General features: G+C 41.9%; 1 protein-coding gene across 3 annotated transcripts in view; it reads left to right on the top strand.

Annotated features, from left to right (window-relative positions):
* RNF10 (ring finger protein 10) overlaps window positions 1-17,803 on the top strand; it is a 30,697-nt gene that overhangs the window by 6,340 nt on the left and 6,554 nt on the right. For all 3 annotated transcript variants that reach the window (XM_061169422.1, XM_061169421.1, XM_061169423.1), the window contains exons 2-12: window positions 2,479-2,678; window positions 7,604-7,803; window positions 8,851-8,941; window positions 9,963-10,147; window positions 10,227-10,363; window positions 13,037-13,197; window positions 14,510-14,635; window positions 14,949-15,225; window positions 15,439-15,572; window positions 16,579-16,696; window positions 16,935-17,036. In XM_061169422.1, coding sequence (XP_061025405.1) covers window positions 2,479-2,678; window positions 7,604-7,803; window positions 8,851-8,941; window positions 9,963-10,147; window positions 10,227-10,363; window positions 13,037-13,197; window positions 14,510-14,635; window positions 14,949-15,225; window positions 15,439-15,572; window positions 16,579-16,696; window positions 16,935-17,036 — 1,731 coding nt within the window. The remainder of the gene's footprint in view (window positions 1-2,478; window positions 2,679-7,603; window positions 7,804-8,850; window positions 8,942-9,962; window positions 10,148-10,226; window positions 10,364-13,036; window positions 13,198-14,509; window positions 14,636-14,948; window positions 15,226-15,438; window positions 15,573-16,578; window positions 16,697-16,934; window positions 17,037-17,803) is intronic.

The following is a 17,803-nucleotide window of genomic DNA, read 5'->3' as shown; positions in this document are numbered from 1 at the left end:
TGAAGTGGTTGCTTTGAAAATTTGGACTCTGGTTTATCAGCTAATGTTTCCTTTTCCCTGAGGATATGCTTCACCTTGAATTTATTTTTGTCTGCTGTAAAAGAAGCTGGTCACCTTGTCTAGAAATAATTTCTTGAAGGTACTTACAGTTTTTTAATTATCCAAATTATTAGTATACAGAACAGTAATTCTGTTTACTTAGGTCAGAATCTTAGAGCGTGAGGCCTGAGCACAAGAATCCCTTATAAGCTCATCTGGGTGATTCCTACGAACTGTAGGATTGAGAACCACTGTTTTAGGCCAGCGTGAATAGCTTCATTTCCCAAAGGTAAATGTCATTAACAGCCTGCTCTGTTGCCTTTCCAGACATGTTTCTATTAGTTATATATTTTTAACATAAACAGGATTAAGCTATATTTTGGCAGCTGGGAGGGGTTGTAGTTTCTGAGGCTCATGCTGGAGTCTTTTTTTAAATTTTATTTACTTATTTATTTATGGCTGTGTTGGGTCTTCGTTTCTGTGCGAGGGCTTTCTCCAGCTGTGGCAAGTGGAGGCCACTCTTCATCGCGGTGCGCGGGCCTCTCACTATCGCGGCCTCTCTTGTTGCGGAGCACAGGCTCCAGACGCGCAGGCTCAGCACTTGTGGCTCACGGGCCTAGTTGCTCTGTGGCATGTGGGATCCTCCCAGACCAGGGCTCGAACCCACGTCCCCTGCATTGGCAGGCAGATTCTCAACCACTGCACCACCAGGGAAGCCCACTGGAGTCTTCTTGACTTTATAAACTGCCACCCCTTTAAAGTTTGAGGATAAGCCTAATGGACTTCTTCATTAAAAGTCCCCCAACTTCTGTTTTCTCTGTTTTTGCTTTTAAAGCCATTAAAGTAGGGTACAGACTTGATTTGGTCAGATTTCTGTGTTGAAATAAGGCAAGATGGAGTGAGTGAAGGGACAAGAAAGATTAGTCTTTTTTTGTCCAAAGACTAATTTGGGGACCTTTCACCGTTATTTACTTGGTATGGTTCTCAGGTTCTCAGATAGGTTTTATTTTGCCCCCCCCCTCCCCCGCTTTTTTTTTTTTTTTTCCCCTGCTTTTTTTTTTAAAGCTGGTAAACTTTGGCACATGTTAAATGTGTCCGGTCAGGGTTCTTTGTTCAATTTGGACAAAATAATATATGCAGTTCAGCTCCGCAGTAGAAAAAGTGGGGCAAAGAATACAAACGAGCTCTTTACACAAAATACAAGTGGTTAACAGACTGAAAAAATGTTTGTTGCTAGTCATCAGAGAAATTCAAATTTGAAACAAATTATTTTGACCCTTCAATTTAAGAAAGTTTATTCAACTCAGTATTATAAAGAACATAGTAAACTAGATGTTCTCTCTTATACTGTTGTTAGAATATAAATAAATTAGTATGGTTCTGGAAAGCAACTTGAGGATGTGTAAAAGGCTTTATGATCATACTTAATCTGCTAATTCTACTTTGAGAACTTGACATAATTATACACACAGGCCTCTGTATAAAGAGGCTCCCAATACTATTATATTAAATAAACAAAAAGTCAGAAGCCACCTAAATGTACAACAAATTGGTTATGTTACGCCGTAAGCATATGGTAGACAACAGTGTGGCCATTAATCATGTTTTTGAAGCCTAGGGGTGCATGCAAATGCTCATGGAGTAATAGGTGGAAGACAATATATCTTATATGCCTGTCATTCTGTGGAAGATGTGTGATGAGTGTATAAAATGGAGAATAAAAGGAAATTAAACACTTCATAGGTTGGTATTCCATAGGCACTGGCGAATTTATTCTTGTTTCCGAAATTGAACATATGTTCTTGTAACTGGAGAAAAAAAGCAAGAAGCAGTTTTTAAAAGGGTATATAACTTTACGCTGATATACTCTTAGAGTCCAACTTCTTTTGTTTTGTCAATTTAATAACTTCTCAGTTTGACCTCTAAAACGTATGTAAATACTGTTTTGCTTTTGTGCCTTCTGTATAGCTGCTAAGACCTAGGCCACACCATTGCGGTATAGGGTCTAGCTGTGTTGTAGTAATTTAAGAAGAATGCCTTCTGTCCTGCCTCCAGATAAAGTACTTTTCCTCAATATAGATAGGCTGGTCTTTTTCTGTCACTCTGTCTGAATGGACTTTTATCAATACAAGAGCAGTGATTAAGCTCTGTTATAAAGAAAGACATTGTGAACTGAGAGTCTATGTGGTTTGATCTATATTGTGTCCCTCCTGAGGGAGGGACCCGTTAGGCTTCATTCCAAAAACAAATTTTTTTTTTCACCTTACTGTGTAATGTCTTGCCCAAAGCACTGATGCTCTGGTCCAACCCAGATTTCTTGGAGGTCATGGAAGGGCCTACTTACCTTTGTTTAAACACAATTTTGTTGGGAGGTGGAGAGCAATTCGCCAAGTATATGTATCGTTTCTTAACTAATTTTTTCACATTTCTTGCTTTCAGATGGAAAGAACTCAAGTGGAGCCAAGCGTTATAATCGCAAACGTGAACCTTCCTACCCCAAAAATGAAAATTTTATCAACCAGTCCCGTCGCTCCAATTCACAGAAAAGCAAAACTTTTAATAAGATGCCTCCTCAAAGGGGCGGCGGCAGCAGCAACAAACTCTTTAGCTCTTCTTTTAATGGTGGAAGACGAGATGAGGTATGGAATTTAGAATGTCCTTTCTAGAACATAAGAAGCATGAGGTCTGATCCCCCATCCCCAGTTTGTTAGTGGTTGGGCAGGGGTGGGAGCAAGAGGTCCCCCCCTTTCTGAATTACTTGAGTAGTTGAGGATTAACTAGGTTTGGAACTTTGCCTCCTTTCTTCCCTTGAAGGTTATGAACATTTTCTTGGAAGACATTGTAATCATGGATTGTGAGAAATTATAGCAAATTTCGGGTACCTTAATTTGTATCATCCTTTAAAAAAATTTTGTGTCATCCTTTTATTATCACTCTTGATTTATAGGTACCCTTTGGAATATTTAGGTAATAAAATGGCATTAATTAATGACATTAATTTGCCCTATAGTATCTAGAAAAATGTAAAATGCTATATATCCTTAGTCCCAGGTACTCTGATTTTAGGAGTTTCTTAGATATCTTTCTGTAAGTGCGTAAAGACTCATGTACAAGGGAGGTCATTGCAGCATTGTTTGTAGTTGCACAATTTAGGAAACAGGCTAAATGCTATCAAAGTTAAATATATTATTGGTTAAATATATTATCCTGCTGTTTGAATGTTCCATACTATGTAACCAGTATAGAACAAGATTTAATGGATGCACTAATGGAAGAATTCATTCACTCACCAGAAATTTATTCCTCACCTACTATGCACTAGATATCATTTAGAGTTTGGAATACAACAGTGGGTGGAGCTTATAATCTAGTTTGGGGAGACAATAAATTGTTATATAATAAATACAATTATTAAATTAAAAAAAAAGTAGACTGAGAGCGGTAAAGGGATAGAGAGTAACAAAGAGTAGTTTTAGGAGGTGGCTAAGGAAAGCTTCTCTGAGGAGGTGAAAGCTTCTCTGAGGACTCTCTGAGTCCTGAATGAAGCAAGGGAGCACACAGTAGAATTTGAGGAAGGGTGTGTTAGCAAGAGCGAATTTACAAGTACAAGGGACCAGAGATGGTAATGTTTTTCGTGTGTTTGAGGTAAAGCAAATAGGCTACCATGGGTGGAGAAGCAGGAAATGAAGCCAAAGAGTAAGACAGAGGGATCAGATCACATGGGCCCTTGAAGGACTTTGGCTTTTGTTCAGAGAGATGGGAAGCTTTTGGGGGGCTTAAGAAGAGAAGTAAGGTAATCTGATTTGGAGTTGTAAAGGGGAGAGTGGAAGCAGGGGGACTAGTTAGGAGCTTATTAAGGTATTCCTGGTGAGAGTGATTGAAACAGAGTGATAGTGATGAGAGGGGATCATATTTGGGGAGATAGTTGCAGGTAGAGCCAGCAGGACTTTTAAATAGATTAGATGTGGGGTTTGAGCAGAGAAATAAATGACTAATGTTTTTGGTAGGGGCCCAATTCAGGTACCGTTTGCTGAAATGGGGGCAAGTTCAAGAGGAGTACAGGGTTTTGGGATGGGGAGGGAAGAGGGATGTTTAGATAAAGAATGTCATTTGGAAGTGTTACATTTGCGTTGAGATGCCTGTTGGATCTCTAAGTATAACTGAGTCGAGTTCAAGGAGGAGACCCTGGCTAGAGAGCTGTCCATGTACACTTGGTGTTTGCAACTATGGAACTAAGTAGGATCATTAAGGAGTGAGTGTTGCAAAAAGGGAATAGATTCAAGGACTGAGCCTGGAGTCAGGATGTTAAGGAACCAGCAAAAAGGGAGGAAGAGAACTGAAAGCCATTTGGAGAAATGGCTTGTTTTGTCCTGTGCTGCTATTAGGCTGGGTAAGAAGATTCGGATGGAAAGTTGACCATTAGATTTGGAAATGGGAAGGTAGTTTAGGTTTTTGGCCTTGCGCTGCTTTGGTGGAGTAGTGAGGACAAAAACCTGATTGGCATAGCTTTAGAGAGGATATGAAGAAGAAACAGCAAGTTTAGATAGTTAACTTTCTAGTGGTTTTGCTCTTACAGGGGACCAGAGAGGTGAGGCAGTAGCTTGAGGGGAATGTGAGGTCAAGAGAGATTTTAAGCTTAGAGAAATGCAGCATATTTCTGCTAATGGGATTGTTCTGGTAAGAGGGAAAACGTGATGCAGAGGAGAGAGAGAGAATTGCTAATAGTGTCCTTGAGTTCCTGAGGAGTTGGGGTCTAGTGCACAGGTGGGGGAGTTGGCTTAGGAGCTTCACCAGTTCATCCACAGTAACAAGAGGAAGGCAGACTGCTGGTAGGAGCACGTTGGAGTTCTTTTCTGATTGTTCTTACTGTCTCAGTGAAATGTAAAAGATGAGCCGAGAGAGGAGAGAGGACTGGAGGATTTGTCTGGGTGTCGGGGGGAATCCGTGGAGCACAGAAGTGTAATAGGATTGCAGTATGACTGCCGGGCCGCACAAAGGTCTACTTTAGTGAGGCTGGTTGGTATGGTGTGGTTGTGTTCTTTAGCCATGTTTACTTGCTCTGATGCCGGTGTGGATTAATTGGGAAAGTTTTGCCCGGTGAGTACAGCTACAAAGAAGAGGGCAGTGGAATAGGATCAGAGCCAAATAAGGAAAGAAAATTTGGGGGGAGGGTGTTGGATCACTGGTTTGGAAATCCCAGTGGAGGTGAAAAGTTGTTAGAATTAGAACTAACGGAAACAAGCTGAGAAAGGAGTGTTACTGGTAGGGTGCCCAAAATTAAGATGGTGGAAGAGGTGCAGTTATTACCACCATGGTCTAGACTGTAGAGCAGTGCCATCCAGTAGAAATGCTAAGATAGAAATGGCAAGCCAAATATGTAACAAAGTTTTCTAGTTGCCACAGTAAACAAGTAAAAACGATGAAATTAATGTTAATATATTTAGTATAGCTAAAATGCTATTTCATGATGTGGTACTGGCCACATTTCAAGTGCTCAGTAGCCATCATATCTGGATAGTAGTGGCTGCTTTGTTATGACAGCACAGCTCTAGATGGTATGCCCATGGGAGTGGGCGGCAGAGGTAGAGTGGAGGGCAAGCTGATTGGAGGAGAGGAAGTTAAGGAACTGAGAGGTGAACGTGTTGGAAGTGTAATCAGGAATTATGATGGGCAGTATTAGAGACAGTGGGCCAGTTAGGGTAAAAAGATGAAGGTAGAAGGTTGAGAATGTGGGAAATTTTGTTGAGTGAACACGAGCTCTTATCTCAGTTTGGGGCATTGGGGTGGAAGACTGATTAGGGGAGGCAGAGCCATATGGAGATGAGAGTCTAAGGGGTGAGAGATAAGGGATGACCTGGAAGTCTTGGGCTTCCTCTGGTGAGTTACATAAACAGTGAGGGGGAGGTGTTGTCTCCCAAGATCTGTTAAGATAAAAGGAGATTGCCTAACTGTGTGATATGCCACTGTATTTAATCGTAAAGGTCGTTCGTATACTCTGGTTCCGTATTCATAGAATATCTCAGAGGGTATATTGGTTGCCTCTGGAATAGAAGGTATCTTTGGCTGTATCCCTTTTTGTACTCTTTTTGCCCTCACCGCGAGGCATGCGGGATCCCAGTTCCCCATCGACCAGGGATTGAACCCGCGCCCCCCTGCAGTGGAATCGCGGAGCCTCAACCACATGACTGCCAGGGAAGTCCGCTTTTTTGTACTCTTTAGATTTCTTTATCATGTATATGCAAGTGCTGCTTATTAAACTCTAAATTTGACTTTACTGACAAGCAGCAAAAGCCTTAAATTTGCATTTCCTTTGACTCAGTAATTCTTACTCTACGTTCAAAAGAAATAATTGTAGGTGCTCAAATATTTGTGCACAAAGGTCTATCAACTGTTTATCATAGCATTATTTTGTTCTTGCTGGAAAAGCCATGAACAATCTGTGTCCTACACTAAGGCATTATAGTATACCCATCGTAATATAATGGTATATAGCTATTTAAAGTGACTCTTTAGCGACTTCTCTGGTGGTCCAGTGGTTAAAGACTTCGCCTTCCAATGAAGGAGGCACGGTTTGATCCCTTGTCGGGGAGCTAAGATCCCACATGCCTCACAGCCAAAGAACCAAAACATAAAACAGAAGGAATATTGTAATAAATTCAATAAAGACTTTAAAAAAAAAATGGGCCACATCAAAAAAAATCTTAAAAAAAAATAAAACTGGCTTACCAAAAAAAATTTTTTTAAAAAGTGACTGTTTACTAGTATTTAGTGACAGGGCCAAGTGCCTATGATATTAAATGGGAAAGTGGTATTAGAAAATGCACTAGCTGACTTATAGCAGGTACCTGTACCAATTCAATTTGGGAACGTCAAGAGGACCACAAAAGCTCCAACACAATAAATCTTCCATCTCTGTGCAATGGTATTTTTCATACGTGGTTTCTTGTCACTTTCTAAGCTGTTTCTGAATGTGCTGATTGGATTTATTTCTGGACACAGAGCTAGTCTGCCTACATGTTCTAATTCTGTCAGTTTTAATTAACAATGAATAGCAGTGTGTGTCTTAGACAGGAGGTCTCTGGAAGGATCCTGAAGCCTATGGCAGTTAGTAGCTGCCTGCAGGCCGCCTCCAGAGCACAGTTCCACAGATTCACGTTGACCAGAAACAAACCAGAGAGCAAGTAGCTAACAAGAGTGAAGGTGTAGGAGTCTTATGGGACTGTGGAAAGATTAATCCAGTAAGTAAATCTTTGTGCTTCAAGATAGCTAGAGGAGTTCATGCTGGGTTTTGTCATTTAATGGTTAATTGCCACTTAGGGCAGTCTAAATAGTTTATAAGTAATTGTATGTTAGAGGCTCTTTTTCTCTTTTCCACTCCCATCTAGATCTTAGGTAGACTTTTGCATTACCCCATCCTAGGAAAATTGTTTACTAAATATAAGCCTGCGTTTTATTTAGTTAATATTTTAAGCCGTGTAGAAGGAGGGGTTGTGCAGGTTTCTGCTGTCATTTAGCAAGTGTCATCCTAATCTAAAATCCTCTGATTTATTCTCATTCTCTCTAGGTAGCAGAGGCTCAGCGGGCAGAGTTTAGCCCTGCCCAGTTCTCTGGTCCGAAGAAGATCAACCTGAATCACTTGTTGAATTTCACTTTTGAACCCCGTGGCCAGGCAGGTCATTTTGAAGGCAGTGGACATGGCAGCTGGGGAAGAAGGAACAAGTGGGGGCATAAGCCTTTTAACAAGGAATTGTTTTTACAAGCCAAGTGAGTATGGCTACTCTTAGGAGGGAAGTGAAATTGAGCCTTTGGGCATTTGTGGTGCAAAGAGGCTTCGTTTAAATTACTGTGGGAGAGAGGCAGAAATGGAGTTGATTCTCTCTCTCTCTCTCTCACCTCGCTTTGAAAACACGGATGTGTTTCAAGTGGATGTTCTTGGTGCTCAAAAGAATATTTAGCTTAAATAAATAAATGCTAAAATTAAATAATGTTTTAGTATCATGATGAGGTAGTAAAAGTGTTTGCTTTGGAATTGAATCCAGATTTGAATCTTGTTTTGGCCTTCGACCTTGGGTAACTTACCTAACCACTTTGAGATTCAGTTTTTCCTCTATAAAGGAGGAGAAATTACTTAAGGGAGAATTGAGTGCCAAGTTGTTGGAGTGCTTGGCATACATTTGCTCAAATACTGATTCTCTTTTGTTTCCTTTTGTGTGGTATTAGTTATAATGTAAGGTTTGACCTTGGATCTAGACTGAAGTAACCATTTAGTACTTTATATAAACTGGTGGGAGTTCCCTGGTGGCCTAGTGGTTAGGATTCCGGGCTTTCACTGCTGTGGCCTGGGTTCAATCCCTGGTCAGGGAACTGAGAATCCCCTAAGCCGTGTGGCGTGGCCAAAATAACCGAAAAGCAAAAAACTAGTACTCAAAAGATTGAGTGGGGACAGTTTTTTCTACTGCCTGGAAGACTAGTGGTTTCTGGGGGTGAGGGAGGAGATCTGGCTTCCCTTCTGGTTGATGGAGCCACAGTCTGGCTTAATTTTAGTTCAGAGGAGGGCCTGCAGGCAGCTTGGCTGGGCCTGGAAGCAGAAGAAACAGAGTTCATGGATTTAGACGCTTACCCGCTGAGTCTTTGGATTCCTTCCAGAGCCAGGACTTGGAACTGAGGCTGAAGTCCTAGTTTAGTGCTTCACAAAGCATGGCTGCTAATGGCCTGCATTTGATTTCTAAGTGAAGAGATGATGAATTTCTGCTGAAGGCTTGTTGGTGGATTCTGACAGTCTGCCTTTTACTTGTCTCTCCCTATTTTTAGCTGCCAGTTTGTGGTGTCTGAAGACCAAGACTACACAGTTCATTTTGCTGATCCTGATACCTTAGTCAACTGGGACTTTGTGGAACAAGTGGTGAGTAGCTCAGCTAAGCTTATAACCTGTTAGTGGGAGAGAGAACTAAAGAAAGGGACTGTGGTGACAGCAGCTTTTGGCTGGGTTTACTGCTGATCCCCCTTTCTGCCTGGCCTTACAGTAGACGTTTTCCAGAGATCAGTCCTGGTTTCTTCTGGAGTTCATTTTGTGCTAATTGGCTCTGGCCTGCAGCACTGGGTGTTGGAGGGCTCTGATCTGTAGGATAAAAGCAGTCCTGTCTACTACCTCTTCTCTTCTGGGAAGAAGTAATCAGGGGAATATGAGAACTCTGGTTACCCTCCTGACCCAGGATGGATTCATTACAGGGACACTGCTTCATTGGTAGCCATTTGTAATAATCAGTATCAGATTAGGCCTTGGCCTTGTGACAGGTGAAATGAGCCACACAGCTGTACTTTGTCCAAGCTACTGCTGTGTTTGTCGTCTCCTGAAGTTATGGGCTCTGGGTATCCCCTTGTCACTCCTAGGTTATATGATGTAGTTTCAAAATGATGGACCCAAAGCCTGGACTCCCATTACTGTGAAAATTCATAAAATCATCTGAAAATGACATAGAAGGTCTATGAAACTTAGGTTTTATATGCATTGGTTTAAAAAAAAAAGTAGAGACATATAGTATAAAGTGGAAGTCTCATTGACTCCTCTGTTGGAAATTACTGGTACATTACTTCTAGAACCTTTCTGTGCCTTTATGTATGCGTACATATAAATCTTTTTTTGTAAATGGGATCATATATTGATTTCTGTCATTTTTTCCCTTTGATGTAGAACCCCCAAAATACCTGTTGTATAGTTGTTTTAGTATATTAAACTATTATTACTGTTTCCTTTATGATTTGCTTGAAGTGCTATTGTACATACACCTGCACTGTTGAACAGTTTTATGAAGATGTGTTGTTAGAGTTGTATAGGGATGGGGATGGGAGAGGAGAGGCTTTAACTTTGATAATCTCTAGTCAATTCTGAAAGTAGTTTAACTTGTGGTGGCATTTTGTTTCAGCGCATTTGTAGCCATGAAGTGCCATCTTGCCCAATATGCCTATATCCACCTACTGCAGCCAAGATAACCCGTTGTGGACACATCTTCTGCTGGGCATGCATCCTGCACTATCTTTCATTGAGCGAGAAGACCTGGAGTAAATGTCCCATCTGTTACAGTTCTGTGCATAAGAAGGATCTCAAGAGGTAAGACGGAGATATTTACTAGATTAGACCCCAGTCTGCTAACTCCTTGCCCTGCTACATATAAATATCCATGTTACAGTGTTGTTGCCACAGAATCACATCAGTATGTTGTTGGTGATACCATTACAATGCAGCTGATGAAGAGGGAGAAAGGGGTGTTGGTGGCCTTGCCCAAATCCAAATGGATGAATGTAGAACATCCTATTCATCTTGGAGGTAAGTTTGGTTAATTTGGGGGCAGATAATGGTGGGTATATACCCTTTAAGGTTACTTGAATATATCTTTCTACTGTCAGAGATTTAGCCTTTCAGCAAGACATTTCTAGCATTTCCAAATTATTCATAGTGTTCCAGTAGGTTGGGGTGGAGTTTGCAGAAAGTGGTTTAACTCTTGGTTTCAAGTTTGGTTCAGTTGTAAAATGAAAAATTAAAATACATATAAAGCTTTGTTGAATAGTGTCTGGCTCTGTGCCCAGGTTTTGGGGATTCCACAGTCAGCCAGTCTTGGCACCTGTCATCAAGGAACTCCGTGTCTCATAGAAGAGACAGACTTGTGGCCAGGCAGTTCGGATCTAGAGTGTGGGCAGTGCTTACAGTGGGAGAAGTGCAAGAGGTTGTATTCTCTGTATTCCACATGGAAATGAGCATTGAATTAAAGTGGCATTTCAATTTCTGGGCAAAAGAGATTTTTCAGTAAACAGTATTGAAACAATTGACTCTTATGGAAAAAATAAAATGAAATTAGATCTCTATCTCATACCATTCATAAAAATCAATTTTTGATGGACTGAAGAATTAAATGTAACGAAATCCAAAACTTTTAAAAGAAAATACAGGAAAATATCTTTATAAATCCTCAGGTTTTTTACCTGGATGGAATTTTGAACCAGGCTGAAACCATAGATGCTATAAAAGAAAAAGATTGATGAATTTGATTTTATAAGAATAAAATCCAGCAAGACTCCTCAAAGTCAACGGGTGATAAATAAACTTAGGGGAAGATTTACACATTTAAAATACAGATTAATGTCCAGAACATGCAGGTGTTCTATAAATTAGATAAACAGTCTAGTAGAATAGTCTAAGCATCTGGCAAAGCATTTCCCGGAAAAGGATATCTGAATAACTCCAAGTATCTACAGAGGTTTAACTTTGCCTAGAGTTATGCAAATCAAAATGCCTATCATAGTCACTCTCACGCACGCACACACGCACGCACACGATGAGGCGAATATAGGCATACCTCGTTTTATTGTGCTCCACAGATACGGAGTTGTTTTTTTTTTTTTTTTAACAGATTGAAGGTTTGTGGCAACCCTGCTGTTGTCAGATGATGGTTAGCATTTTTTAGCAATAAAGTATTTTTTAATTAAGGTATCTACGTTGTTTAGACATAATGCTATTGCACACTTAATATACAGAATAGTGTAAACAAAACTTTGATATGCACTGGAAAACCAAAAAATTTGTGATCCACTTGATTGTGATGCTCACTTTATTGCAGTGGAACCAAACAGGCATATCTCTGAGGTATGCCTGTACTGCGTTTTGGCAGGGGTGGGGAATTGGGTACTCTTGTTCTTTGTAGGAGTTTAAATCGATACAGCCTTTTGTGTGTGTGTGTGGGGGGGGTGGATTTGGTAGTATTTAAAATATGCACAACCTTTGATTTTGCATTTATACTTAAATATCATAAAGAAGTCATTTGTACCAAGGAGCATGTATAAGGATATTTTTGTTACAGTGTAATAGAAATTGGAAATAACCTAAATGTTCCACAAGAAACTTTCATTAGAGTATATCATGCTGTCGAACACGATACAGAAGGTAAAAATGAGATAGATCTGTATATTACATTTTAAAGTCCACAAAATCTGGGGGAAGGAAGTAAAGGAAATAAATCATCCATGATCCTTTTACCCAGAGGTACCCCCCAAACGTTAATTGTACAGTTTTCTTCTGTGCATGTATATTTTTGTGAGATTGGGATTGTTTTCTTCTTTGGCATCTTTTCTTTCCCCATGTAATGTGGCTATTTCTCCGTGTCACTAAATGCCTCCTTCTTAGAAAAGCATTTTTAATGTCTGCAGAATTCTCTTTAATGAATATACCATCATATCATTAACTGTTTCTTTATTGGACTTACTGTTTGGTTGCAGCTTTTCTGATACTAAAGATAATGCTATAATTAATAAACATTGTTTTTTTTTTTTGGCTGCAACTCACCGCTTGTGGGATCTTAGTTCCCCAACCAGGGTTTGAACCCAGACCCTCAGCAGTGAAAGTGCGGAGTCCTAACCACTGGACCGCCAGGGAGTTCTGAGAACATTAATTTTTTGACTACATCTTTGGTTTTCTTAGGATAGCTTTCTTGTGTTACGGGGTCAGAGTTACAAACCTTATATTAAGGTCATTGCTAAAATTTTTTAAGGAAAACCTGCTAAATCAGTCCATTTTCACTTTAGGAAAAAAGCTGTGTATGAAAGTTCCTATTTAGTCACACAGCCATGAGCTTTTTTTTTTTTTTTTTTTTTTGGCTGCATTGGGTCTTCGTTGCTGCGCGCGGGCTTTCTCGTTGCAGCAAGTGGGGGCTACTCTTCGTTGCGGTGCGCGGGCTTCTCATTGCGGTGGCTTCTCATTGCAGAGCACGGGCTCTAGGCTCGCGGGCTTCAGTAGTTGCAGCACTCGGGCTCAGTAGTTGTGGCACACGGGCCCTAGAGTGCGCAGGCTTCAATAGTTGTGGCGCAAGGGCTTAGTTGCTCCGTGGCATGTGGGGATCTTCCTGGAGCAGGAATCGAACCCGTGTCCCCTGCGTTGGCAGGTGGATTCTTAACCACTGCGCCACCAGGGAAGTCCGGCATTTCTGTCATCTTGTTGGCTTTCTTGTAGATGAACAGCACAGCCAGTACTCCAAATTGCTGCTGGCCTCGAAGGAGCAGGTGCTGCACCGGGTGGTTCAGGAAGAGAAAGCAGCACTAGAGCAGCAGCTGGCAGAGGAGAAGCACACTCCCGAGTCCTGCTTTATTGAGGCAGCTATCCAGGAACTCAAGGTGAGATGATACACTGGAAATGGGACGGGGTAGTGGGGATTAGTTACTTCAGCCCCACGTTTAAGATTACAAGCGGGGAATGGCTAAAAAAGTAGGTTTGCTCTGGGCTTTGGTGATAGGAGGGAAGGGGTTGACCTAGGGATTTTTAAACTGCTCTCTGGAGCTGAAAGGAACAAGTCAAGGTGATCTTATAACTGAGACCCTTGAGTTTCTAGATTAGCTGTGTTCTTAATTAAGCAAGGTGGGTTTTTTTGTTCTTTAGGAAAACACTTGGATTTATTTTTGGAGATGTTTTATTTGAGGGACATTGGAGAAATTACTGTGGTCTCTCCAGCGGGCTCTAGCAATGCCTGCTGAGGGTTTTGGAGCATCAAGAATTATCCAAATATAGAATCCCTTATGTCCTGTATCCTCTACAATAGAGATTCTTAAACTGGAACAAGCATCAGAATCACTGGTTGTTGTGCTCCACCCTGAGGGACTGGTTCAGTAGGTCTGGGCTCAGTAAGCTTAGTAATTGGCATTATCCCAAGTTCCAGGGTGGCTCTGATGCTGCTCATCCCCAGATCACATTTTGAGAATCACTGATATGTATTAGAACAATGAAAGCCCACATGAAAGGGGCTGTGCTAAGGTACTGTACTTATTTTTATCTCACTTAAGCTCCATAACCTGGTGTGATAGAACAACTATCCCCTTTTATAGATGAGGAAATGGAATCATGGGTTAGATAATTTACTTGAGGACATGTAACTAATAAGAGGTGAAGCTGGTATTTGAATTTCTCTCTCTCTGACTCATAAGTCCTCTTTGGGCAGCATTCTTTGTATTTATTGGGCTGGTCGTAACAGCCTACGAAAAACCCGAACGAACTTTTTGGCCAACCCAATACTTTTTAATTTCTTTCTGTAGTGCGGAGCATTTGTTCAAGTGCATTTCAGGGAGAAGAAAAGCTGCCTAGAAGTAGAGCTGTCCGGGTTGAGGTGGGGGTTGCCCAGACTCTTATCTCCTGCACTGGGGCTCTCTCAAAGCTTCGTTCGTAAAAACTAGAAGACTAGTTCTGTGTCCTGGGATTTCTGTTCAGGAAGCTTTTTTGTAGTGTTGTCGTTATCATTGTCAGAGATGCTAAGCAGAGTAACATCCCATTTGAGTACTAGGCGCTTTTGCATCCTGCTTCCCTTAAAGATTGAGAATTTTAAGTACTTAGACTCTTCCTTTTTGCCTTTTAACTTTTGCTCCTGTTGAGAAAGGCCATTGTAAGATTTGGCCCTTCAAACTAAGTATGTTTCTGGTTTTCTCTCTGGTGCTCTAGACTCGGGAAGAGGCTCTGTCAGGATTGGCTGAAAGCAGAGGGGAGGTCGCTGGTGTCGTGGCTGCTCTGGAACAACTGGTGCTGATGGCTCCCTTGGCGAAGGAGTCCGTTTTTCAACCCAGGAAGGTTAGTGTCCCAGTTACAGGCTAAATGGCTGCCGTTGCTCAAGTGCTGCTCTTCAGCTGTTAGGCCCTGTTGTGAGGTCTGAACTTTTTTGGGAGAGGAGGGAACTATGAGTATTTCCTATGTGCCTTTTAATTAATTAATTAATTTATTTATTTATTTTAAAATTTTTCCTATGTGCTTTTTCTATGTGTGTTCTTTCCCCAGTGATGTTAAATCAGTGAACATGACAGTTAAGGTAAACCTCAAGAGAGCTTGTTTCCTGTGCCTGCCTTTACCACATGTTCTTTCTGTGACCTACAGTTTGTCCCAACAGGGCATGCTGGAGTATCTGTCTGCTTTTGATGAAGAGACCACAGGAGTTTGTTCTCTGGGCTCTCCTCCTCGTCCTCTTGCTCTCCCTCTGGTAGAGGAAGAGGAAGCAGTTTCTGAACCAGAGCCTGAAGGGTTGTCAGAGGCCTGTGAGGACTCGGAGTTAGCAGAAGACAATCTTGGAGAGGGGACCATTTGTACCGAGTCCAGCCAGCAGGAACCCGTCACCAAGCCAAGCATCACACGCCTGAGCAGCTCTCCTTGTTACTACTTCTACCAAGGTGAGTGCCCCTGAGGAGGAGGGCTGGGCTGCTGCTTCATGTTTCAGAGAAGGGGTCTGGCTCTCTAAGCAGAGGGAGGTGTTGCCGCTAGCTCCTGGGCAGCTGGGTCTGTTGTGCCTTTCAGCTTGTGGGGGGAGAGTCGGGCCTGGGATAAGGAGGGCCTGACTTGAGGACTGGCCAAGAGTATTGTGTGATAGAGCCACTTGTCTTCAGCGGAGGATGGGCAGCACATGTTCCTGCACCCCGTGAACGTGCGCTGCCTCGTGCGGGAGTATGGCAGCCTGGAGCAGAGCCCTGAGAAGATCTCAGCCACGGTGGTGGAGATCGCTGGGTATTCCATGTCTGAGGTAAGGGCCTGCCTTGCGAGGTGGAGGGGCAGGAAGCGGCATTAACCTAATCTCTTTGTGGTGGGCCTAGCTGATCCAAGTTCACAGACTGTCAAGGCCTTTAGTCTTGAAAGGTTTTAAGTCTTTTTGTTAGTGATGGTGCCTGTGAATTTTTAAAAAGTTAAATGACCCTCCCCCACCATGCCAGGGTTCTGTTAGGTCACTCACCACTGCTCTCTGTATCACAAGTTCATTTATTGTGGTTTGGGAACAGAGATGTCTCCTACTTTCCGAGATGAGTTTGTTTTTGTTTCTCCTTATTGCTTGGGAGAAATGGCCAAGAAAACAAAGTCCTTGGAGGCTTTAAGGTAGCTTACACAAGCTTGTTATGAATTTTTGGCTTAGCAGGTACCTATGAATTAGTGTCTGATAATTTACATATGTGAATATTTGCTCTTTGCTCTTTTACCGTTGTATTGATCACAAATTTGTTAAAAGCCTTAAATTTAGAGATTGTTTAAGTACTATGAACTTTCCATCAAACATGCAGAAAAAGAATAAAAAGAAAATTAAATTAATGGCCTTCATTTTTTATTGTTTTAGGCCAAGCTTTGTTCAGTAGGGAAACCTGCTTTATCTGCCTTCCCAGTTACCGTTAATTCAGTCAGTGGTTCCCAGATGTTTTTCCCAGTAAATAACTCTTTATCTTCCTTATTCTCCCCTGTTTGTTGTGGTCCCCCAGAAAAGCTGAAACAGCTGATCAGCTTTAGATCATTCATTACCAGCCTCAATTCATTCATTTGCAGCACAAACCAAAAAACTGCTTTTGGTTGCTTAGTCTACCTTATGGTAGGTTAATTGACAATTTCTGTTCAGCTTTTCAAAAGCTGATAACTTGAGCAGTAACTCTTTGAGCCCCATTGCCATCTGAGAGGGTGTGGTGTACTGCCGGATATCTGGGGTGGGAACCTCTGCTCTTAGAGTTAGGCCTGGTCTTAGTTGAGCATCGGTCCCTTTTCCCTTGTAGGATGTGCGACAGCGTCATAGATACCTCTCTCACTTGCCGCTCACCTGCGAGTTCAGCATCTGTGAACTGGCTCTGCAGCCTCCTCTGGTCTCTAAGGAAACCCTAGAGTTATTCTCAGGTGAGAATGCCCCCTACTTTGCTTCTCTTTTTAGTGGAGTTCAGGGATTCTTGTGACTAGAAACCCACAAGAGGAAGTAAGGAGCTTTTGTCATGAGTCTCAGAACCTCCTGATACACTCCATCCATTCATCCAATCCAGCTGGGCCCACTCGTGTGCCCTTAGCTACTAGCCAAGTGGGAGGAGTTAATGGCTAGGTTGTCCTGGGTCTGCCTCCTGACAACCTCACCAACCCGCAGATGACATTGAGAAGAGGAAGCGGCAGCGCCAGAAGAAGGCCCGGGAGGAACGTCGCCGAGAGCGCCGGATTGAGATGGAGGAGAACAAGAGACAGGGCAAGTGTAAGTTCAAGAACTCTCATCTCAATGATGAGCACAACTGTGCATCATTGTACAGAGATCCCGTGCCTGGGCCCAGGGGCCAGACTGTTTAGGTCCTATGTCAGGTCTGCCACTTGCTTTCTTCAGCTCTTAAATGTGAGTTGTGAGAGTACCTCCTTACTTGTAGGCTTACATGAGAATTAATGAGTTGATGTTGGTCAAAGTGCATAGCACATAGTAAGTTCATCCTTGGCATAGTGGGTGAAAAAAACCTGGGCGGGTCGGGGAAGGGAATTGGAGATCTGCTGCATGTTGGGGATAACTGGCCCTGTGCTCTCTGGATACATTGTTGGCCTCACCTTTGACTCTGGAGACATCTATACATAGCAAGTCTACCAGGAGAGTCTGAAATAGTAGAGACCTATTGACAAACTAGGAAATAAGTGCAGGAAGTTAGATTTGAGCTCTTTCATACCAGTAAGTAGAATCTTTTGATCTGGTTCTTAAACATAAGCTTCACTGAACCAAGGATTGTGTGACATGAGAGTCTAGTTAACCTCCTAAAAACAAGGAATTGGGTCCTTGGCTAGGGAAAGGACTTAACTATTTTGACTCCATGTGGTATGGTAAACATAAATTTTACTTCTTCAACTGGGATAAGTATATAGCCGGCATACCAGTGTTGTGTAGCTGTTTAGCACAAGTCCTGAATAGTTGAGAAAAGTGATGTTTCAGGAACGAAGGCTTTTTTGTTTTAACTTTTTATTATGGAAATATTCAAACACAAG

Source organism: Eubalaena glacialis, chromosome 15 (assembly GCF_028564815.1).
Source record: "Eubalaena glacialis isolate mEubGla1 chromosome 15, mEubGla1.1.hap2.+ XY, whole genome shotgun sequence".
In the NCBI taxonomy this organism is placed as follows: Eukaryota; Metazoa; Chordata; class Mammalia; order Artiodactyla; family Balaenidae; genus Eubalaena; species Eubalaena glacialis.
This window is presented reverse-complemented; position numbering and strand designations above follow the sequence as displayed.